The sequence below is a fragment of the Ochlerotatus camptorhynchus genome, unplaced genomic scaffold (genome assembly GCF_037179485.1).
Source record: "Ochlerotatus camptorhynchus isolate MF236.1 unplaced genomic scaffold, CSIRO-AGI_Acam_v1.1 ptg000239l, whole genome shotgun sequence".
NCBI classification, from domain to species: domain Eukaryota; kingdom Metazoa; phylum Arthropoda; class Insecta; order Diptera; family Culicidae; genus Ochlerotatus; species Ochlerotatus camptorhynchus.
Window position 1 is genome coordinate 202,726 of NW_027040729.1, and position 26,292 is coordinate 229,017.

A 26,292-nucleotide genomic window follows, 5' to 3' on the forward strand; every position below is an offset into this window, starting at 1 on the left:
GCTGTAACTGTATCAGTGCCACCCCATATGTGCTTAGTTCTTTTCGTATGACACTACTGTTCAAGTCAAAGAAGTGAAAAACGACTTTGAAAATGGGTTTTCCATTATTTCCTCACGTATGCTCACTTGCTGTGAAGCGGCTTCTACTATTGACGCTATTGTTTAGTTCTACTCGTACTCGGTGCCACAGAGCCGATTGCGACACCCTAAGCACAGTCACATACGCTGGTACCTTCTTGGTACATCGTAATTGCTATATTCTAGCACGGCTAACAACCAGAAGAACGGTGTCGTAAAATTGATACAATCAAACTGTTTTTGAAACAATACTGTAAACTTGCTTCTGCACGAGGAGCAAACTCATTGCCTAACTACGAAATGAACAAATACGGAATGTACTCACAATTATCATCATGATCGGAGACTGCCTCACACGATGGAAAGATATCCTCCAGGATGCAGTTTCGCTTCGGTTGCTTGCTGTCCACCGGTTGGACTTCATACTCGTGAGCACCAATTTCCGATATTCGGCCCTGAATGTATCCCGTCTGGGAGTCCCGAGCCCATACTAGCTGGGAGTCCCACATCGTGGTGGCACTGGCCTACACTGACGACACGCCGGATTATGCACTGTGGTGAGAACCGTAATTCCTGCCTCCTACTGTATGATGCCCACGCCTGAGCCACAACCTGGCCGTCGCGCTAACCACGATCACAATGACTGTGTCCGGCAATCTGTAAGAAAGAAGGGAGAACCATACATAAGATAAGATTGCTCGCTGCTATCTGGAACGGTAGGTTAGATAAGGCAAAAGGGTTGGGATGGCCAAACGGACAACATACTCCTCAAGATACAATTCTCCACTGAATTGAATACAACTGTATAACCATCCCTAGCCAGAGTTAGTCATCACAGCTGGTTAGTGACGACGATACACGACGAACGGTTACTAACAGTCCAGAAATGCAATCTGATAATGACAGCGAAAATAGCTCGCGAAATGAAGTGATGGAACTCAATGGATTCGACCTTGGATGTGGAGCACCGGGTCTGTATATGTGTCAGTGATTTATCTGTAGCAACCGAACTGTAGTCGGTAGAGGTATATGGGAACGTGTATCGCGTCAAGTGAACATTTCGCTTCTTATCACGCTTACCTACTGCTGGCAGACGTGGAAAGAGAAGGCGTAGAGTAACTTTTCGAGGAATGTATCTAATTAGCTAATTGATTCATGTAGTTGCTTGGACGTCCGAAACAGTAACAGCAAACAGTAATGCTTGACCAAAATTTAAAGTAATTGTTAAAAAAAAACGTGTCCTAAACAAGACCGCATTGTTGACGTAGGACTACGAGATTATTTAAGCTGCTTCATTCAATAATATATTAAAACAAAATGAAATTTTAATCCAAAATGAGCATTTAATTATTTAATTTTTTGAAATTGGGCAGTTATTGAATCAATCCTAAAATTAATATATATTTTTTTAATGTTAGAAAATCAGTTCCTTTATTATTCATAATAAGCACATAACATATGTGTTACTCGATCATCAAAAATCGACACCATTTCAGAGATTTCAAGTAGTATAGAAAGACATCGATCTGTCAAATTGATTATACCAGCTATAAAATGAGAAAGGGAATCAAGGGGTAGTCAATTCTATTAAAATAATAATAACCTGGTACTGTTTCTCTGTAGTTATGGCAAAAACGTGGGGAAACTCCACGCGAATACTTTTTCAATTCTTCTCATTCTAAATTAGCGCGGATATTTTTTTCTATTTTATTTCTGTAAACTGTTTTTTGTTAATTTTTTTCTAATTGTTTGGAACCAACTGTATCAACCTTTGAATTCATTTGGATTCGTAGGAGGAAAAATATAACTGCGCAAATTAGTAGTTTACTGCATACATTTTGAAGTCCAGAGAAAAGCAGCATAATTTTGCAACACGTGGCCCGGTTTAAGCTGAAAATATACAGTGTTTTGAGGTGACCATCGTCTCATTCACAAGAATTTCGTAAGCAGGACGATAAATCAAATCGAGCGCTTCGATACCTGCAATACCGGAGGATTTAACCCTCCATGTGTTTCTCTAACTGCGGCCAATTGTAACTTTTTGCTCAAACCCCAACACAAAGATCTACTCAAATTACTTTGTATTGAAAAACTTGGAAAGATTGATCTAAAAAGGAAAGGAGGGGCAAAACAGGATCCTAACAAACTTTGTTCGACCACTATGGCTAAGGTCCTAGGCTAAGACTTCCAGCTAGCTGTTTTAAAGTTACCAGGAAAGGCTATTTTTCATATCAAGATTAAGCACTATTTACAAACGAAAGTAATTGTTTGGATCTATTTTACGCCCTAGGGCCTAAATCAAATTTGAAATATATTTTCAAATTAAACATATGTTCGAACCCAACGGCGCCGGTTGTGTAGTGGTAAGCGTAATTACCTCTCACCCCAGCAGGCCTGGGTTTAATACCAGTCGGCGCCGCCGGGATGTCCTGAGGCATAACATCTCTGACCACGCCTTCCTTCGGATGGGAAGTAAAGCCGTTGGTCCCCGGTTCATGAGTTGATGGGTCGATAGGTAGGGTCCAGGTGTGGGAGCTGCCTTCCTGGCACGTCGGTAGCATTGGTGCTCAGCACGGAAAACAAGATCGACGGAAAAAACAAACCAAAGGAATATGTACGAACCTTGCATCGCAAAAAATTATAATAATACAAATATGTGTAATTTAAACCTGATGAATGTGGGAATTTAAGTTAGGGCCAATTTGAACACCACTAGGGCCTAAAACTGGCACACTTACCCTAGTTTCATTTCTTTCATTTTCAGAAAAACTTCGACTTTTTTATATAAACGTTAATATCCATCAACAGAATATTTCGTGCTGAAATCATAACATTCATAACATGACTTACTAAAAGCACAGTGAAAAAAAAATACTGGTTAATAACTGGGTACTGCGGACTCACTCAATGTGCTTGTCACTTGGGAGCCAGTCAGAACTGTCAAACGGGAGCCAAACATTCAGAAGCAACAAACTCAGTTACTGTTCTTACCTCTCGTCAAGCATTGCAATCTCATAAAAATGATTCATACTTATTCATAACACATTCTTAATTGTAAGCTCAAAGACAAAAACCAATGAAAGTATAAAAACCAGCAAAGTTTTTATGACTCAGCTGAGTTTTCAATTGCAGTAAAACATACTTTGGCCGAACATGTATGTAAACAAACTTTGATAGAGTCATGGGGGCTCGAGCACTCCTGGCTCAGAGCTTTTGGCGGTAATCAACTGAGAAAGAACAAAACAATTTTAAACTTGAACAAATTGTCAAGCAGTTTTCCATTGGCTTGCAAAATGAAATCGATTTACTCCGCAGTACTCAGGTTAATAACGCTTTTGATTCGCTTCTGACCAACTTGAAAATACAAGTAAAAAGATACTTTGATAAGCCCCCTGTAGAGCAAGTCGAAAAAAGAATGGCCGCATTACCTTGATAATATACAAATCGCCTTTTCGGCTACTCTGTAACTCTTTACACCTATGGTATTTCCCCTTCAGCAAACGTCAGCCTGTGCGTGAAACATGGTGGACATTTCCTTACCCTTTCACTCCTATGAAAATCCCATAAGATACTGTCAAGCTTTGCGTGAATAGATGGCGCTTCACTGGTACTATGATGGAGTGAAGAGATAATACAAAGTTCGCTAGATTTCATGCACAGATTGACAGATGTTTATGAGATTTTACCATAGGAGTAAAGAGTTGCAATGCAGAGTCGTCGAAAAACGTCAATGCTTACTGAGCATGCAACCATATTCTGCTTCTCTTTCATAAGAGCCAATGTCGCAAACGTAAACAATTACTTTTTCCGCGAATTTCTCGAGAATGAAAAACCACTCAAGTATGAAGTATGATTATGTAGAGGGAGAGTTCCCCTATTTGGTGGCTTACATAGATTGACTTTGAACTACGAAAAATTTACGAAAGAAGCCATTGTTTACGTTTTCAACATTGGTCCTTGTGAACGCTCAGTGTCGATATCCTGAAAATTTTATTTTGACAAATCGATGGCCAACTATACCAGTTAAACCACTGAGGCAATACAAAAAGGGGTCAACTTCTAGTCAGTTATTTTGCATGAAGTTCCACATATGTTATGTGTAATAAGGTTCCAAAAATTTTCACCCAACTTTTGGATACTTACTAATAATGTTAGTCATGGCAAAACAACTTTAGAAATTAAAGTGCACCTGATATCACAAATATTTATGTTGCAGAATTATGACAGGTAAGCGGTTTTTGACTGAAACTTATTTAAGATAACTTAAATTCAGTTTATCTCTAACTGTGCTCAATTAAAAATCTATAAAATTTGATTGTTTCATTGAAGCATATTAAACACCCAATATAATGGATTAAACCCCAGATATACAACATATAGTTTTAGTTTACTTTCATTATTCTAGAACGGATCTTACTCAGAGAGTGAGTCACTTTTACTCATTCGTATGGAGAAATTTTCAAAAGCGTAGGTTACTCATGCGCTGAGCAGTGATGCCACTTTTTTTTTCGAATTTCAATATATATTTTCATTGCAAACAAATCTGTTTAATCTCTATTAGGCTGACAAAAATCTGTATAATTTCTTTATTATGGTCTCAGAGTGGATTTACATAAATCTCCATTGAGTTTCAAAACTTGAACAATGCTTAACGATTGCTTTCTAAAGAATTTATCTATTTCAAAAAATTTCGAAATCCTACAACCTTGATTTTTCTTTTGTATGAGTGTATCTTTTCTTCAAGTCTGAAAATACAAAAAAAAATAAGTTACTGTAGTGCGAGACAAATCTGCTTCCGACTTAAAATTTTCTTAATGAAGTAACAATCACAATTCCCCAGAATTTAATTTTCTTACGTCCGAGATTACGATTCATCATTAAGTTTCAACACAAAACTTTTCCTGGATATTTAGTGGAATTGCAGACATTATTCATTTTTTTAATAATATGGCGTATTTTTTATTTTCCTTGATTTGTTTTCCATCGATCTTGTCTTCCATGCTGAGCACCAATGCTACCGACGCCAGGACGTCAGCTCCCACATAACTGGACCCTACCGCCGGCGCCGACTGGGATTGAACCCAGGCCTGCTGGGGTGAGAGGTAACCACGCTAACCACTACATCACCGGCGCCGCTGAGTCACAAGCTGTAATCAATCAGTATGTGGGTTTGCTAAAATGGATTGATTACCGATTTGACAAAAAAAAATTAATTAACTACCGTATCTGCCACCAAAAGAAAGGGAAACTAATATCATTTCCAGCGAAAAATTAAAACATCTGAGCATCAGCAGTCCATTCAAAAGATTTAAAGTTTATTTGAAGATAAAAGCCTGCACTAATATTTTGTAAAGTGAAAAATACGATTTTGGCTTGATGCTCAAAGTTTTGATTGCGCTGCAAAAGGGAGAAAAGTTTATTTATCGGAGTTAATAAATACACACTTAGAAATAACTAATTTCACACACTAGATTATTTATCGGAATTAATAAACACACAATTAGAAATAACTAATTTCCATCTTTGACATAAAGGATCAGACGTAAACAAATATGTCATGTAAAATTAAGTGCGCCGAGACTGAAAAGTTCCTTACTCGACGAAAAGTACGTTTGGTTGAGTTGAATTGCGCGTCTGTTATGACTCAACTTTATGTCAAAATTGACGCTCGTGAATGTCAGTATCAGGGCAGTGTGTATAAAATAAAATAAAAAATACATTCCTTTTAATCTTCGATTTTCAAAAATTCCTATGATATTGCTTTTAGAATTTTTTCATACGAATGAGTAAAATTGACTCACTCTCTGAGTTAGTTTCGTTTTCAATGCATAACTCAACAAACCCCCCTTTACAGCACTTGGCAGTCAAACGATGACTGTAGTCAAATTTTCTACGTTTCCCTTACTTAAGCATTTTGATGAGCATTATAAGCCTGATATTGAGTATTGAGCAGGCTTGCTAAAACTCCTCAAACTGACTGGAGGTTTTAAAACACTCTTGTTCTGCGAGTTTAGCCAGTCCTCACCTCGAGTGAGTGGCGGCAGGAATATGGAAGAAGTAAACAAAAACTCCTCGAGAGAGAGAGGGAGAGTGAACTTCAGCGAGAGGATGATTTGACGTGAGGTGCGCTTTTCGAGAATCCGGATGACTTCTTTGTTAGACGCAAGCAGCTCAGAGTTCACCCAGAGTGAGAGTAAGAGCGTGTGATAGAAAACATGAACATGAATGGAGGTTTGCTGCCTCATTTTCAGCTCTGAAGTTCAGTAGAATGATTTGGCAGTAGGCATTCTACTCCTCAGAAAAAGGCTACGCTCGACTCATTTCTAACTCGCAAGTGAGGCTCTATCAAGTCTGGTATTGAGTGGTACCGGCTCGTCTCTCTGTTCTCTCGATAGTCTTAGTCGTGATTGGTTGATTGCGGCTAAAAACTTTGATAAATTTTCAATAGTTAACCATTGATAAATAACTATCATCTTTATACTAAACAAATCTTACATTCAATCTGAATAAAATGTTGTTATTAAAATTAAATTGCATTCCTAAATGACCATGTGATAAGCGTTCAAAATCTGACACTATTTTGTCACATCAAAAAGTCAGAGCTGTTGAAATATATACACATTTATGGTCAACCATAGGGGGCCAACAATAAAAAAAAATATACCAGGGGCCCCAAGGGTGGTTAAGACGGCCTTGGCCTGAACCTCCATGCTCTTCAATGAAGTTTTGCGAAGTTCCTCGATTTTTTAAAAATAATATAGGTCAACTTGTGCAAAGATCGCTGAACTACTTTAAAATAGCTGCCCTTCTATGAAGCTTTTCAAACTTTTAAGAATTTCGCTGATTTTCTGTTCCCTGAAGTTTTATAAAAAAAAGGAAATTATTTGCAATTCTCAACACTATGCTAAATTTTTTAAAGAAGGTCCCGGAATTTTAATAGAGTTAAAAAAACAAATGTTTCATTAGCTTTATTGAAGTTTTCAACTTGTATATGTTCCCCACGTTTATGAAGTTTTCCAAAAAAATATCCAAGCTCTCCAAATTTATATTAGATTTCATGCATTTCTTGCAAAAACTTTAACGAGCTTCCCCAAATTTCTATAAAGTTTGATGAAGTTCTACAAAATTTGTGTTTCTACGAGGTTCACTGAAGTTTTACGAAGTTCATTGAATTTCTATGAAGTTCACTGAGCTTTTACAATAAAAGCAGAACTCTTATAATAAAGTCTGGAACGCGCAAAAATTGGTCAACTTCAAATTGGTGTATTTCTGTTAAAAATGCATAAAAAACCTGAAATACTGCATTTGGAAGTTGAGTGTACATACAATAGTTGCTATGATGAGTTTTCACCGTTTGCTCTCCAGTTTTCAAAATGACACCCAAGCAAGAGGAGCAGCGTGTCAAAATTTTGCTCGTGCAGCAAGAGAATCCGACGTTCTCACACGCCAAGTTGGCAAAATTGCTGGATGTGGCCAAATCGACCGTGAGAAACGTTTTAAAAGTGTTCGGGGAGTGTCTGCCAGGAAACCTGGAAGCGGCAGCAATCGTAATCCGGACGTGGCAGCACCGACGAAGAAGGTGGTGGTGAAATATAAGCGGAATCCTAACGTCTCCATCCGGGACGTCGCTGGAAAGCTCAATGTTTCCCATACTACTGTGCAGCGGGCCAAGAAATGAGCCGGGTTGTCGACGTTTAAGAAGGTGAAGGTGGCGAACCGAGATTACAAACAAAACACGTCGGCAAAGCAGCGGTCCCGAAAGCTGTATACGAATCTGCTCACAAAGTTCGACTGTGTCGTCATGGACGACGAAACTTATGTGAAGGCGGATTTCAAGCAGCTTCCGGGACAGGAGTTTTATACCGCATCAGGAAAAGAGAAGGTGGCTGAAACTTTCAAAACCATCAACTATCGAAGTTCCCGAAAAAATACCTCGTCTGGCAGGCCATATGCACGTGTGGTCTAAAAAGCGACATTTTCATTACTACGGGAACCATCAATCAAGAGATCTACGTCCAAGAGTGCCTGGAAAAGCGGCTGCTACAATTCCTAAAGCAACATAATAGACCTGTGCTGTTCTGGCCGGACTTGGCGAGCTGCCACTATGGGAAAAAGGCGATCGAGTGGTATGATGCGAACAACGTGGTTGTGGTAACCAAATGCAGCCCAGAACTCTCTCAACAGCCCAGAACTCCGCCTTTTTGAACGGTATTGGGCCTTGGTCAAATTGAATCTCAAAAAAACTAATAAATCCATGGAAAACGAGCAGCAGTTTAAATCTAACTGGCGTTCGGCGGCGAATAAGGTCGATGAGACCACTGTGCAAAATTTAATGGAGGGGTTAAGCGGAAGGCACGGCAGTTCAGATTTGGCAAACCAAAAGAATAAACGAACATTTTTTTCCTTTAAATATATAAATTGAACTACCAAAAGAAAAATAAGAAGATTTTTGTGATATGAATTTTGACTGAAAGAAACGATTTTTTTGTCGACCAATTTTTGCGCGTTCCAGTCTTTATTTGTTGCACTTTTAGAAAATCTCCAGAACTTCTACGCAGTTCCTGAAGTTTAAAAAAGGTTTTCTAAGGTGCTATGAAATTTTTGAAGATTTATGAGGTTTCTTGAAGTTATTTTATTATTTTATACATTATTCATTCAACGTTTAAAAAGAGTCTAAACAATCTATGAAGTTCCCTGCAATCAATCTCTTAAGTCATAGCTTCAACAAATTTTCATTTATTTCTAAAAAGGTTCCTGAAGTAAGTTTTAAAAGTAGAAGTGAAGACATTTTGTCGAGCCTCCCATACTACCTAAGGTTTATGGTTTCTGTCTTGTCACCTAAGGCCATGGCTCAGCCCAACATCTTAGTTACACCTATGGTAATAAGTTAAAAAAGAAGTCGTAAGATCCACGAATTAACCAGAACGAAACTTTTTGGAGGTTCCGTTTACCTGTCGTAAAATCCGTGAGCGTGTGAAATGTTCAGAAGTTCTGTGAACTATAGGGTTAGTCAAACATGTCAAATGTTTCAAGTTGTTCCTGGAGCTGTGAAGATGTTGTTCGAGATGTCGGACATGGAAGTTCTATGAGCATGTCTTTTGAAACTTCAGAAGTCCGTAGAATTTCCGAGAAGTCCGTAGATATTCCTAGAAGTCCGTAGAAGTCTATAGAATTTCCGAAATGTCCGTAGAATATCCGCGACGTCCATAAAACTTCCAAAAAGTCTATAGAGCTTCCGAGAAGTCCATAGAATATCCGATATGCACGTATAACATCCTAGTAGACCGTAGAACTTCTACAAAGTCCCTAAAACTTCCAAAAACGCCATAAAAAATCCTAGAAGGCTGTAGAGCTTCCGAAAAGACCGTAGAACTTCCGAGAACTCTGTAAAACTTTTGAGAAGATAGAACTTCCAAGAGTCAGTAGAATATATGACTTCTTCTCTTCTTCGCATTTCAATCTTATTGCTTATCGCATATGAGCGTATTGCGTGACTCAACTTACTGTTGCACTTCCAAAAAATAACATTCTCACTAAAATATGAAAAAAATTACACAAATGGAAACTTAAGAATTGATCAAAATCGTAGAACATCAACTTTTAGTAAAATAAACGATTTTTTTATCCAGCAGCCAAAATTTCAGAAAATTCCCTGCTTATCCAGAAAAGTTACAGGTCTTTGCATTTTTATTTTCTGTAAATATGCATTCTGATGAAATGTGATGTTTTAATACACAATTTCAAGTTTCAAAGCAGAGGGGTAACAATTTTTTCAAGGCTCAGAAAGATTCTTAATGTATGTATTCCATATCTTGAAATATTATCTTGGCCCGCTCTTTCCTCTTTATTCGTTAATGGCATTGCATTCGTTCTTCCACCTAGACAGAATAATTTTCTATGCAGACGACGTTAAAATATTAATGGTCATAACTTGTATCGAAGATTGCTTGGAGCTGCACAGGTTGTTAGACTTGTTTGAGGACTGGAGTAAGTGGAATCTTCTCGAATTATGTACAGCCAAATGCAACGTAATTTCGTTCCCCGTATTTTTGCTGAAAGTACCAACATGTCAATTGCAACATAAGATTTTTCACTGATGGATCACGCATTGATGGATCCACTGGCTTCGGCATCTTCAATGAATACTCAACCGCCTTTCGGAAATTTCAGGAACCTTGTTCCGTTTATGTTGCTGATCTCCTTTGATAAAAAACACGTCTACTGAGGATTCATATTTATGAAAAAATCATATATCAATGAAACAGTCATCGGTCGTCATTGAAAAGCAATGCAACTATGTTCTGTCAATCTAATTGACTTTTATTGGCTAAAACGGCCTCTTTTCTGATTTTTATCTCTCAATCTATGAAATAAACACGAAAACTATGTTGGAATGAAACTTCTAGAACAATATGAGGAACATTATGCCGTACACTACACATTTTTATATCATACGGGTGGAAAATTCGTAGAACAAATACTTTAAAATTCTTCACATTTTAAGATATCTTCGAGCATGAAACTAAGTCAAAATTCAATAAAATCACTTCGAATAGTCAACCTTTGGCAACAAAGTTGGTAGATAACACATTAAGCTTTGCTATGAAAGTTGTTACAGCAGCTTTCGTTGTTTCAGTCTCGAGATACAAATATTATAAGCCGTAAATTACCTTGAAAACATAAAATTAACTAGAAGCACCTCTAAATCAACACCGATTTTGCTGAAAATTTGCACAAAAGTTCAAATTAACATGACGAACAGTAATCACGGTTGACCCGTTACATTCCGAACATTTCAATTAAAATGAACAGGTCTAATGCCCATGGACCATTACTTCATCTTCTCGGATAGTCTCAGTTCGATTGAGGTATTCGGTCGATGAAACAAGGTAGGCACTCATCTTATTTCCTTTCAAAGGTAAGGGAGCAGATAAGTTTGCTGGTTGAAAGATCATATAAGATTACCTTTGTATGGGTCCCCTCCCGTTGCAATGAAAAGGCAGACTCTCTCGCAAAGGTGGGCGCACAACAAGGCGAGATTTATGATAGAAGAATTTCACATGATGAATGTTTCCCATTAGTTCGACAGAGTTTTCTTTTAAGTTGGCAAACAGATTGGACAAGTAATTCTCTTGGGCGGTGGTTACATTCATTATTCCAAAATTTGGAATCCAAATGTTTCTTCGAGAGCGTGGTTCAAAGATCTGGATTAAGTCGGGGCTTCACGGAAAAGACGATGAGAAAGTGAAGACAGGGTGGCAAAATTACCAAAAGTGTGAAAGACTAGAAGTAGAAAGAATAACAAAATGCAGCAGATGTACAATGAAGAACGAAACGACGATATCTAACCCAGAGCAAGGTGACGAAAGCTAAGTAACACTAACACTAATTCGCGTGATGTCAAGACTTATGTCCAATCACTACTCGTTAGATGCACATCTCTAAAGAATAAACCTCGTTGACAGCAATATATGTAGGTGCAGGACATCGATCACGCAGTTTGGTATTGTCCGGGTAATGACTCCTCCAGAGCACGACTGTTGGATACCCTGGTGGCCCGAGGTACACAACCCTTCCGTGAAGTAAGAATTTCTTTGTTTGTCTGATGTTAGAGTTTGATGTGACCATCCCCTCGTTTCCAAACAATTTCCAGCCATTGTGTCCCAGTCTTATTATCCTCCTGTTTCTGTGCTACTTGTCCCTGCCCAGCCAGGATTTGGTCAACTGTCCGAGAGTAGTATCTGAAGGAGGCTTCAGAAACCAGTTTCGTACCTAGCTCCTTCCAGTCGAAATTGTTACCCATGAACCTCGAGCCCGCCACGAGTATTTGGTACCCAATACTAACCTAGAACAACTAGAACTAACTGTTTAAAATGTAAATTCAAGCATTACTGATTTTTGGCTCCGCATAGTGTCACACACGACTGAGCCTAGTAAATAAACGAACTAGTCAAAAAACATAATTTCCTTCAGCAGAATGTGGACAAATCCTTGAACGTGTTGATCTGGTTAGGAATCTCGGTGCAAGATTGGACAGTGAGCTCACCGTGACCACAATGAAGATGTTATTTTGAAAGCGCACAAACATCTCAGTTTCATTTTTAAGCTTGCTGACGGATTTCTTGGTCCACAGTGCTTGAAATCTCTCTATTGCGCCCTAGTGCGATCTATTTTGCAATCATCAGTGCTGGTATGGAGTCCGTATAATAAAAACTGGATTGACCGCATCGAGACTGTTTAGAAAAATGTTTGTGCAATTAGCTCTCCAGCATTTACCCTGGCGTGATGCTACTAATCTTCCGTCATACAAACATCGTTGCATGCTATTAGGGATTGATACACTGACGAAAAGAAGATTCAACATGCAAGCTGTCTTCGTTTCAAATGTGTTAACTAATGAAATTGACGGGGCAGCTATACTCGCCGAATTGAAGTTGTATGTACCGCAAAGGCCTGCATTTGGCCAAATCAATCATTCGGATGACTTCAATCTTTTTGAAATTTGCCAGGAACTCTTCACAGTATTTCTTTGAAATTATCTCAAGAATCTTTTCGAACTTCTCCTGGAATAACCTAGAATCTCTCGAGAAAAGTCTTGATATTCGTTCTAAAATTCGCTTGAAATTATTAATAATACGGTTAAATTTCTCACCATAATTTTCTTCCAAGTTCCTGATAATTTCCTTGTTATAACCTTAGTAAAGCATTGAAATCCTTCTCAAAATTCCATTGAAATTCATTTCCAGTAATTCCAATAAATTTGCTCTAAAATATCCTCCGAACTAACTTGCAATAATCTTCTGAATTCCTTTGGGACTCTCCTTGGAATTACATTGGAATTCTCTCCGGGATTCCTTTAAAATTCTACTGATGATTATTTTTTCTTTTCCTTGGTATTATTCTCTCCGAGTTTCCTTGTAGTACTGCTCAGAATTCTCTAATTTCCTTGAAACTCTCCGCAAAATTCCATTGAATCTCTCCGCAAAATTCTTTTGGTGCTATTCTTAGAATTCGATTACCTTGGATTTCTCTCATAATTCCCTTGAGGCCTTCTTCTTAGTTCACTTGCAATTCTCCTCAGTATCCCTTTGAAATTATCCTCAGCATACCCTTTGGATTCTCTCCAGAATTCTCATCAGAATTACTTCGGAATTTTTCTTAAAATGCATTAGGAATTCGCCTCACAATTCTTATAGAATCCTTCTTAGAATCACCTTGAAATTTTACTCAGTACTTACTTAAAATTCTCCTAGAGACTCTTCTCACAATTCTCTAGAAATTCATCTAAGAAATATCTTGGAATTCAAGTCAGAACTTCGCTTAAAGTTCTCATCAGAACTCTCTTGAAATTGCATTCAGAAAATATAAATTCCAGAGAATATTCCCAAAATTCTCTAGAAAATTAGAATTCTCTAGAAAAAAAATCAAATTGTTAGATTCCTACAAATTCTTACAAGTCCAAAACCTGACATTGAGCGAAGGGCCATTAATGCGACAATACTAATCAAATGCGCACTCCTTTACCTAGCTCACACTTGATGGGTGAGGGGTTTTGAGGTATTTACTCAAATCTACAGGCAAAAGAGTGCCGACTTATCTGGTCATAGAATATCACTTGCCACACAATTATACGAATCCAAGAATAACACCGGCTTAGAAAGCAATTAACAACTGTGGAAGTGCTCAAAGAACACTATAGGCAGACTCACCCACCTGTTCTGAAAGTTTCAAGTGATAACCAAATATTTTTCCAGTTTACAGGAAGGGTTAACCCCACAGAAAATGTCTAATCATGACTCACTGGCTCATCGGCGGACAATAAGAAGCATAACTGTAGGGGGAAATTGTACGCATACATAAAACGCGAAACAACAACGCCGGGTGATAGACACGATCCAGTCATCGTTCATCGCCTGGTGCAAAAAAAACACTCTCCGAGGGTAACTCATTTATTCTGCTTTATCGCGTTCCGACCGGCTTAAACCGCACACAAATCCCGTAAATGCGATGTATTTATAACCGTCGCGTCGGGTACCTCTTGTTTTTATGCAGAATATGTTGATTGTTTACGACTATCACTGCTGTTGGTCGTGTTGGTATGGCACTATAATGCAAGTTCATTACCTTTGGTCGAATTTTGATACACGCATGGGCAACACATCGAAAAAAGACTTTCCACTGACAGTGATGACTCAAATAGGGTTTATGTCTCGTTGGCTGTTACGCTTCTTTGGGCACCCACCACGACGTGAGGTTAAAAACGTTCTACCATTGTAAATTGGTTAATTCTGTTAAAGATTTACGCAAGTTCTCCAAACATTTCACCAAACAAACGACACGATGCTACTGCAGCACCCAATTAATGCGCACGCACGAGTGGCCAGTTGCATAACTTTGCTCCGTTACCGGAAAATTGTTGGAATCCACATGCTAGCACCTAATCGCCTTTCAGTTTCCCTTTCACGAATCGCGCCATATCCTAAGGATCATTCACCCGTGTGGTGTTGTTTAGGTTGTAGTTATTAATGCGTTATTTTTACACATATTAGTGCACTTTCATTTTCCACGGAAGATAGTTTGTAAGATCGCGTTGCACTAATAGTGTTTGCTTGTATATTATGCCCGTTTATCCGGTCTAATGGACCAAGATTTGCATCTTTCTCGCTAGGAGAGAAGATAACCGGTTCAAGAAGAAATTCAATTTCAGTTGACCTACTTTTTTTCTGCAATGACACGTCTGCCCGACCTGGGGTGAGTTTTGGGAGATGTATTTTACAGTTTGCAAGCGGCAGAACTGTGTGCAGCTAGGAATAGATTGCCAATATTGTGCACCATTAGCGAAAGGAAATGAGCGGTTCCCAGTAGGATTATCGATCTTTGCCTAATTGAATCTACTGGATAAATAGGATAATGGGGTGCTTTTCTACATCGCTTTCAGTATCTTTCCTTCAAATGCGTACACTGGTTGTGCTTTAATTTGCTATCTGCGCAAATTAGATTCAGTAGTTTCCTGAGGATCTCGGATTCAGATAGTTGATTATATTTTTTTTTAAACTTTGGCGACAATTTAAAACTCCTCCATCAGTAAAACAGGAAATTCAAACATAAATTAAACCACGGATAAAACTTCCTCATCTAAGTGCAAGTTCAACGAAAGCAAACTTGGAACTCGGAGTATACAGCGATCGCGAAGAACTGCATAGGTGCACCAGGTGGAACAACCAGTTTTTCAGTTTTATGTTTCACTATATAGGCATCTATGCAGCATCCAATTGCTAATACATTGAACGAGCGCAATAAATGCACTCACTATCGGTCGCAAGACAATTTTATGTGCAAAAGTGAAGTGAAAGTTGTGCGGAGCACTTTGGTTCAGTTCAGTTGCAACCAGGAAAACGATCCACTTGAACTGTTTGAATGGTAAAAGATCGCGGTACAGGTATTGACTGGCACCATCACATCGATATCAGCAATCAAATACCGTTCAATCGCCAGCCCGGAAACTGGGAATTATTTCGCAGCATCGGCGAGAGGGGATTCACACATTTTTATCGTTTTATAAACGGGTAAAAGTGAGTGCACGCAAACCATTCGTGCAATACAAGAGTCTGAATGTGTTGAGTTTATGAGGTACCCTTTTGTGCACATTAATATTTATAAACAAACGATTAACAGAGGCAAATAGCACGCATCACGCAATGCAAGAAAATGCCAGGCGTATTTTTTTTTGCATCATACCTTTTACCCAACCCACTGATGTGATTAGACACGCATACTTTGTAGCTCTGAAATAACCAGTGAATTAGATACGAATTGTATTTTAAGTGATCAAACGAATTAAGATTTTAGCATATTTTGGCAAAACATTTTATGATTATGCAGAATAATCATTGAACTTGATCTACCAAGCAAGTGCCAATCTTACATGTCCGCTATTGATTTGAAGAGGATAGGGAAACCACAATCATGAAATATAAAACAGAAAACTAGCTTGCCTCTTCCAAACGAAACGACACTTGAGACTGACCTAATGCAATACGTCGTGAATATAGAGTTACACACGTCGAAGCCTAAGCCTTAGACAATCTATACTCAGTTGCGAACGTCATTCTTATATGGTTTCCTAGTTCAACACGGCCTTTGAAGCATTTCTCATACAAAAGACGAAATATTTCCCTTTTTTGTGCCATGACTGGTGTGTGCTTTGACTGTACATTAATGTTACTGAAGGCATATGCAAACAAAACATTTCTCTACATACATCTTTACATATATTTCAAACATGTTACATGCACTTCCGATATTATATCTATGCATCATTGTCTTATTTTGTTGGCTCCTCATCCAGATGGTCCCCATTACTTTTCAACACCCTTCTTCTTGCATAGGAATGATCATTGAAATTTATTTACCCTACTCAATCGCGCATAGGAAAAATTGAAGGAGATCAATAAACTTTCCTCTTATTTTTTAAGCGTTATTCTTTTCCAGATTGCGCTTTCCTCTTTGGGGAACGAGTGGGTGCTGGTCCTGATACGTTTCCCATTTATTGTTCGATCTCTTCTGAATTATAAAGATTATGCGTATGACGTTACAACGTATGTGAGGAATGAAATTAAAATATATATATGTAAAATTATACATATGTCTTTAATTTGCTTATGCTGTGCAGTTGAAAATCTTAACCGCAGGTTAACATTTTTCTTAGATTTCTAGTAGGATTGTGAAGCCTTAGATGTGACCAGATAACCAGGTTTGCAAATACAGGGCTGTTACAAGATTTTCTAAATTTGATCCACGAAATCCGCGATTTCTCAAAAGAAATCCGCGCCTTCAAATAGGGGAAATGACGGCTTCGGCATGCCAGACTATTTTCGGCAACCCAAATTGAAACACTATTTTCACTGGATTTTCTTACGAAAACACTTCGCTGAATGCATGCAAACGATTCTTTATGCTTTCAGCTTCAATTTGACTATATGTTTACCACTGAGAAAAAGCAATCTAGCAAGGTTTTCTTGAAATGAAACACCTGCACTACAAATTGTAGCTGATTTCGAGTTGCCGATAATAGAACAGCAGATTTACATGCAGTTCAAATGGAACGGTTGCCGAAGAAAAACTGGTTGCCGACAATACTCGCTCTCACTAGAGAAGATTGGAGCTTTGTAAAAGTGTTTCAAAACAGTTTTTGACAATTCTTTCGACTGAAATTGTTAGAGCAGCTGGCAGCAAAAGATTGTAAACAAACCAATACTGCATATGTGTGCGTTCCTTAGAGAAAAAGGCTATAGAAAGAAGGTCGCTGCTTAGGCTGCCGAGAATACGTAAATTCCCCTACTAATCCGCGACAAAAAAAAACTGTTTTCATTGCCTAAAATACCATTTGTATACTACTACATGGAATTTCAAGCTTATTGCTTATAGCATATTAGATTTTTGTCTGCTCTTAACTTAATGTTCATTGAAGTACCTTCACATTTTAATTGAGAGCTTTCTATGCCTGTACCATCCTATGTCCAAGGAAGTAGAGAAATTTTCCAACCCGAAAAATTAATAGACCGGACGGGAATCGAACTCAGTCGCCTCCAACATGGACTTGCTTTGTAGCTGTGTCTTTACCGACTGAGCTAAAGGAGTACCGTTTGTAATCTTTGAAAAAAAAAAACAATTAAAAAATCTAGATAGAGCTGGAATTAGGGCGTAACAGCTTTTGTAAACAATGGCTTCTCTCGATGATTTCTCGAAAGGCATGACTCCCTGGCAAATCAACATTACCATCGACTAGGGGAAGACTTCCCCATACCCGATGGATATGTTGGTTTGTGTAGGCGTGCCTTGAGTTGCTAGAAATCAACGAGAGAAGTCATTGTTTACAAAAGCTGCTACACCCTAATTCCAGCTCTATCTAGAAATAACAATGTATCATCTTCAGTTATTTATGTATAGTATAAATTCGGAATAATTAGTGAACATAATAAAACACCCTTATATTATGAGATTCTATTGAATAATACCGGCCTAGATTTGATGAAACATTATTTAAAACAAAATTATGCATTTTCATTTGACATGCAAATTTTCTTGAAAGTTAACCTTTGCGTCTCTGACGTATTTTGCTGTCCTAAATGTTGTAATTAATTTGGCTCTAGTATTCAAAATTTTGGCCGAACACCCTGCACATAATCGAGAAATTACCAGAGTTTCATAAGTCACACTTGTTGGCCACGTCGCGGTGAGACATTTTCATATATTTTAATTTCTAAAATGAACCTTTTCGTTGTTAAATCATAACCGAATCGTATATATGTGACTTTGTGGATCATGCACGACTTATTACTATGTATACCGGAAATTATATGTTTTCCAAATCGTCCAGGACATCAGATGATTTGTGCTACTAGATCAACCAAGACTGCAATAATGTCTTTAGTATCGAAAAATGTCCAATCAGATTCAGAGTGTCTATGTGGATCATGCATGATCTATTTCCCAGTAATCCAGATGTTGTAGGTTCTTAAAATCGTCTTAGAGTTCAGATAATTTGATCTACTAGATCAACCGAGATTGGGACTATGTCTTTAGAATAGAAATATTTCCAGACAGATGCACAGTGTCTATACCAGATGTTTTAAATTATTCAAATCGTTCTGGAGTTCAGATGATTTATTCTACTAGATCAACCATGACTGTGATAAAGTCTGTAGTATCAAAATTTGTCCAAACAGATTCATAGTGTCTATATGGATAATGTTTAATTATTTCCCCATATACCAGATGATCTAGGTTACCCAAATCGCCCTGATGATTTGTTTTACTAGATCAACAAAGACTGGGATAATATTGGTAGCATCGAAATATCGATTTGAAAATCCTAGAACATTTGGCATACACGGAAATAGGTTGGCATGATGCACATAGACACTGCAAATTTGTTTGGGCATATTTTGATACTACAGGTATTGAATTGGTCTTGGGTGAACTAGTAGAAAAAATAATCTGATCTCCAGAATGATTTCAGAACCTATAACGTCTTGTATACGTAGCAATAGGTCGGACACGATCCACATAGGCACTTTGAATCTGTTATGGCAATTACTCGCATGTATACGATTCGTTTATGATTTGATAACGAAAAATGTGATGTTCATATTGGAAATAAACAACCATGAAAATGTAAATCCGGTGTAACTTATGGAATTGAGATCATTTCTCGATTATTTGCAGGGTGTTTGATTTGAACCGGTTGAAAATTGAGATCCAAATGAACAACACAATTGATGACAGCAAAATAATCCGGGACGGAAAGGTTACAATGAATTCCACAATTTTTGTGACAGCACATCAGTCCCTTTGCGATTTTCGTGACATCATTTAATTGTTTCCGAGATTTTCGCGACTGAAAGTTCAAATCCGCGACAAAACCGCGACAAATCCGCGAAAATCGCGAAATCCGCGCCTTTTGTAACAGCCCTGCGATATGCAAACGACTTATTATTGGGATTTTACGGAAATGATTTAATTTATTTTTGCATTGTTAGATTGATATAGTTGTTACAGAAATCCATATTTTACTTCTTAGTAATATCGACAATTTTCTTTTCATTGTTACAGTTTGAAAACTGTCTGATTTCTATTTCTCTTTTAGAAATAGGAATAAATTAGTGGTATTTTTGAGTTCCTTGAATGGGTAAAGTTTTTGTTTATTAATTTCATATTCTTCAGTAGTTGCATAACAAAAGAAATTTTTAGTCAGTTGATCCTCTTTTCGCTTCTGAGCCCAATCGTATAGTTCATTTGCATTTTTGATCGGATGTTCACGTTTTCTAGCTAGACTAGCTCTGGTAGCCACAAGTTTCAGTGTTTCTTGTGTCCATTCAAATCTAATTTTGTATGAATTCGTATAAAATCAAAGGGTCTCCTGCAAAAATTTAGCCTAAATGTTGTTTTGGTATGTTGAAAAAAGCATAAATCAATACGCAGTATTAAAAATTATTAAAATCTTCCAGGAGTTCAGATCTTGAAGTTCTATATGCCTAAAAACATTTTGTGGGATACCAACATATTTAAATTGTATTGGAGATATTTTATTGTTCGATTTCCACTTTTGAGCATTTTGAGTCTCCGTTCGAAATATAATTTAAGATTATCAATACGATGCTTCTACTTAATTATAGAATGGGTAAACCTTCGGGAAACCCTTAATAAAATTGCCCAAGTAACAATTTTGGTTTTATCATGGTTTTGAAGAGGCCTTATAGGCTTAGAATGGACTTAAAGACCACATTAAAATCGGAAATGTTGCTTGTGTGGTTTGGAATATTGGGTTTTCCAGAATTCCTGGAGTTCAGATCTTTATTCTTTTTTTTATTAATTTGTATATTATATTATTATATATTATATTATTATATATTATATTACTATATATTATATTATTATATATTATATTATTATATATTATATTATTATATACTATTTTATTGTATACTATACTATATATAATAGCAACTTTAACACTCATGGATCATTCGTAACTTATCCCGATTAGGTTTAAGTTCATGATAATGATGATGGCGTGAGAGGTATGGATTCAGATCTTTATATTATACAGGCTAACCAAGGCATTCTATGATATCCTGACTAATCTTGTGTACCTGATTAGCACAAAGTACAGGAATTATTTTTAATTTATCTCTGGACCAATCATCTCATGATTTTTTTAAGTTCGTTGATTGTGTACGGTGTCGAACATTTGCAGGCCAAGCATGATCGGGTATGCAAGGAGTTTGTAGTAGCTTCGTGACAAGATATGTCTCGGTTAGGCTTTATATTAACACTACTTTACTTGGAAAACTGTGGCAAAATAATTAAAAAAATGTTCATCCAATGACAGCCAAAAGAAATAGGGTAACTGATGATGGTTGGACCTATTTAGGCCGGTTTCACACGACGTCAACATTCATGTCGTATTTTTTTTTATGAATTCAACATATAATTACAAAAAATGCGTGATTAGGGGAAAGATCTACCTTTCTTGTTTCTAATAATAACATAAAAAGTTAAATATTATGAACAAATGATTTTATAAAACGTTTTTATTCAGCAAAGAATTATGATGTTGGTTGGACCTATACTGATCTTGGTTGGACCTAAAAAATGATGATGGTTGGACCTATTTTTGCAAATGCTAGTTTAGCCCATATTTGTTCAAAAACTTTGTTTAAAGCTTATTGGTATCATGAAAAAACCCTTTTTATACAGTTTTTATGAATTTGCTATTTAAAAAAATCAAGAAATTTGAGTTTAACTTCGTTTTTAAAAAAGTTCACTTTCCACGCATTAGCTATTCATCATGGCTCATTTTCTCGAAAATCATTGATCCGATTTGGAAAATTTTTAACGTCAAACTATAGGTATTGTGGTCCCATTGAAAGCTATCGAATATTTTTGGAATCGGTCAACTGGTTCCGGAGATATGGCCGGAACAAGTTCCAGGGTATATGGAACATGGACCTAATTTTGACATGGAAGGAATAAAACCTGTCATGCGACACTTCACATTAACTTCCAAATTCGATAACAAGATCAATAACAAAATTGAGTGCCTTGGACCACATTGGCCACTTCCGGGCATGTTCTGGGTGCCCCCGGGGAATTTAAGGGCTTAAAATGACAGAATATCAGAACTTTAACTTAAGTTTCAGTTAGCAATTTTTAGTTTGTTAACATTTTATTTCAAGTTAATTCACACACAGAAGGTGTATAAGAAGTGCTTAATGTTAACTACTAAAAGAACAGCCTCTTGAAGATTTTCGACCGTATAACTCTTTTATTTAGCCATTTTTTCAATCGAAGAAACTGATCACTCGGCCAAAACGAAATCGAATTTCAAATCAGCTGCGCATGAAGAATGTAGGCAAACCGAAGCGCACCTAGCGGCCGTCTTAAGAAACACATAGGTCCAACCATCATCATGCGTAGGTCCAACCATGATCATATTTATCTATTCGAATTTCGTCAATTATTCAAACATTTTAGTGAAACCAATAGATAAATGGTGTACTAACGTGTTGTTTACACCTTAAAGCAGTATTTTAATGCATGAAAATAAAAATAAATGTAAAAAATATTCCTTTTTTGTATGTTTGAAAGTAAGGCATGATGACGAGCTAATGCGTGGAAAGTGAACTGTTTTGAAAACACATTGAAACTCAATTGTTTTAACGTTTTTCAATAAAACACCCATGAAAATTGAAGAAAAATAGTTTTTTTTTATGATAGTAAAGTGATCTTTGAAAAAAAATTTAGCGAAGATTGACTAAACAAGCGATTGAAAAAATAGGTCCAACCATCATCAGTTTTTGGATAGGTCCAACCAGAATCAATTACCCTACTAAAAAAATACTCTGTAAGCTATCTTGGTATGAGCAACGACTGAAAGAAAAGAATAAATTTGTTTTGTAATTTTGAGGAATTTGATACTTTACCACAGTGAAAGCATAATATGAAAATTGAAACAAAAGTGTAAACAAATAAATATAATTATGTATTTATATGATATAAAATTGATTGATACCATGTTAAATTGAAAATTTTATAATGATTCTTGAAGACCAAATTATGGCCTACAAGACTATGATAAAACCAAAATTGTTACTTAGGATGAGTAAACATTATCTTTCCCGGAGCGATTTGGGTTTTCCCGCATTTTTCCCGGCAAATCCGAATTCCCGGTTTTTTCCCGGTTGGATGGACACCCTGATCACATGGGCGTTTTCCATGCGATGCGATGATGCGAAGAAATGTTATTCAACTTCTATTCCATATTTATTGTTAAATTGGCAAAGACTAGACATATTTTTCCGATTTTTATACTGTGATGCAGCTCCGTCAGACATGAAATATATTTTATTCACAGTTAACTGCTGTTCTGTCCGTAGAAAAGCAATTATTTTTTAAGATAAATAAGTTTACAGATACCGAATCATCAATTTTTAATTAATTTTTAATGTTTTCATCATGTTTAAAATAAATGATAAATGGATGAATAGGTGCTTTCTGATTATTCCAGTGATGACTTTGAACTTCGTCTTGTAATACAAATGTAAAGTTTTCTGAAAAATCACCTTCTCTGTATTTTTTGTTTGTTTTTTTTTTTTCAAAAACATAGACTGCTGTTGTTTTATAAAATCATGAGGTATTAATTTTTCTAATTTTCCAATTAAATAAGAAACAAATTCGTCCAGCTGTTTTACTAATGTTTCTATATCACACCTGTTGGTTGTGGCCGATTGTTCAAATTGTATTTCATCAATGCCTTTTTCCACGATTTCTTGTTCGAAAAAAGATGAATCTATGCAGTTTTCATAGCGTCGTAAACAGCAATCTATTGCTTTTCTTTTACATATCAAATTTCTTTAAGTTGTGAATAATCAAATTAACATTTTTATGGATAGTACACATTGTGTGTCCCTGAACTAGTTAACATCTTATTGTTCTTAGGCCTGAGATTTGCAAAGGTTGAAAACCCGACTTGTACTTCACTATTTAATTCTTTGAATCGGTTGTAGGACTCCCGTAAAGTGGTCGTCATTAACCTTTTTTGATCTGACTGACACTGACCATCTTTTCTTATTGTTACACAATCACGCTGGTTTCATCGTCTTAAAAAAAAACTGCAGAACAAGTTCCTTCGTATCATCATTCCACTGCCTAACCTCGAAGTAATAGTGGAGTGTACACCTTTATCGTTTAAAAGTTGTTTAGATTGTGTTGCCATGGTTGTGTTAAATGTGTCCATAATTTTCAGAACTGTCCATGATCTAGGTTATACCGTCAAGAGCTGAAATTTTTCAATTTTCGTTGTATATTCTTTCGAAAACTTTTCTGTTAGCAGTTCAATAATTTCATTAAAGTCGTCAATTTTGTTATTATCTAAGTTTGCTTCTGCATTAAGTACAAATATGTGCTTACTAATTCTTTGATTAATTTCATGTTATTTCTTCACAGCATAATTTACACAACTCATTTTTTTTCATATCAATTGGTGATGTCAAAATACTAGATAGAGATTTGTTGGAAAGTTCAAGTAACGCTTTGTTTCTGCCGATGTTATTGATGGTACAGTTGCTAAGAATTCTTGATTTGTTGATATCTTGTTCATCGCAGTTCGATAACTCATCGCTACTTGATAATTCGGTACGTTTAGAAAGCTGTATACGACAAGAATAAAAAATTGGAAAGTTACTGTTAAGTTGGTTCTCTTCCGAAAAAATCCCAGTTCAATCAATTTCTGAATATTATTTTCCGTGAGATTTCGGCAACTTTTACTAAACTCGTTTATGCACTTATCATAAAAAGTATTCATTTTAACTACTACTTCGTCTTCTGAATTACTGCACTTAAGCAGGTCACTTTCACAGATTCACAGCGAATTATATTCTAATGTTGATTCCGTGTCAGACTTGGCTTAAATATGGATGTAGGTAATTAAAAACCATGCCACTTGGTACCATGAATTGTTTAGCAACAGATACTATGTTAGCATTTTAGAACCAAGTTAATACCTATGAGGTGCATGAAAAAAGGTCGCATTGTTTTATGTTTATATTTAAGAAGACAGCCATCATATTTATGAGCTGCCAAGAGCTCTTTTATATTGAATTTCCCAATCTTTAGGGAAAACAAATATTGTTGGAACTGGAGAACCACGAAAAACATTCGAAAATGGCCAAAAACTACCAACATTTAAAAAAAAGTCTGCGTTCAAACCGCTACGTCTCGAAAATGGTGCAACTTAGCAAAATTTTATGTTTGCTCCTTTTTATTGTAAATTTGGTGTACTTTAAATATAGGGGAAATGGATGTAATGACGGCCTAAATGCCCCTAATTTGAGCCCATACATAAATTTAGCAATCGACTAAATTTTCAATAGCTACCAAAAATATCCATTAGGACCATCCCAATGAGGCGGTCATTTAGATAAAATTGATAAATAGCACATTTTTAGCGATGGGCCCAATCTTAGGTCCATAGGCCAACATTAGAGCCATTTCCCCTATCAAGTCAAAAAAACAATTGAACCAAGTTTTGAATATTTTTCAAAAAACTCAAGTGTTTTCAAAAATCTTAACTTTTTTGTCCATCATTTGTCCATCTTGACTTATAGTGCAATGGGTGGGATTCAATTTCCCCTAAAACATATAAAAAAAAAATAAAAAAAAAAAAAAAAAATTTTGTGAAAAACGATTTTTAAGATTTTATTCCAAATTTAAAAAAAAAATAGTGATATTTTTGCTGCCGAAAGTACAAAACCGACTAGACAAACATTTTTCGGGCAGCATTTTTCTGAAGATAAGCAAGCCCTAGGTCATACGGAACGTTTCTAAAAAATTTCAGTCGAATAAAAATACGAAAATTAATGGATTTGCGCATTTGTTTGGAATCGCTCAAATATCAAGTAAAGTAGAAAATAATAAAGCCATATTTTTCTGGGTCGTTGTCGAGATTTGTTTTAAGATAATCACGCATTTTTAGATCAAGACGAAATCAAACCCCTAAAAAAATATCTTCTTGAAAATAATCAATTTTAGCACAAACTAGAGCAAAATGTGGTCCAGATATTAGGAAAGATATTTTTTTCCTTTATTTACAAGGCTTTGAGCGCTAGGAAACGTCTTGAAAAAAATCCTTTCAGACAGTACAAGCCCCATATTGATGAAACTGGGCGCATTTTACCCAAGTAACAATTTTGGTTTTATAAGGGTTCTGTAGACCATGATTTCGACTTGTACCATGCTTTGAAACCTTGATAAAACTTGCAGTTGGGTAGTTATAGATTTCTAAAAAATATTTAGATAATATTTAGAATATAATAGTTTAGGTAAATAAAGCTTATAACGTATTTTAAGTAATTGTATTATTACTTAGTTTTTTCGCTAAGGATGATAAATAATTATGCCATTGAAACTAACTATTCATATACATTGAATTTCTTGAAAGATCAATGTGTCATGCCGTAATCTAAAATTTACTGTGTTTCAAAGAATTTTCATCTTTATCGCCATGCATAAAATTCAATTCTTGTCGGATTATCCTGAAATTTTGCATTTCAAACTAAAATCCGTCTCAGAATCTAAAAAAAAAAAAATATTACAATAATAATGAAGTAATGAAATTCGATACTTAGCGGAAGGATATACTATGGTATTTAT

The 26,292-nt window shown here is 36.3% G+C and overlaps 1 protein-coding gene across 2 annotated transcripts in view; it reads right to left on the bottom strand.

Annotated features, from left to right (window-relative positions):
• The window catches only part of jar (Myosin heavy chain 95F jaguar), an 85,880-nt gene that overhangs the window by 14,184 nt on the left and 45,404 nt on the right, over positions 1-26,292 (bottom strand). For both annotated transcript variants that reach the window (XM_065225834.1, XM_065225833.1), the window contains exon 2: positions 404-735. In XM_065225834.1, the coding sequence (XP_065081906.1) occupies positions 404-587 (184 nt within the window). In that variant the 5' untranslated portion in view covers positions 588-735. The remainder of the gene's footprint in view (positions 1-403; positions 736-26,292) is intronic.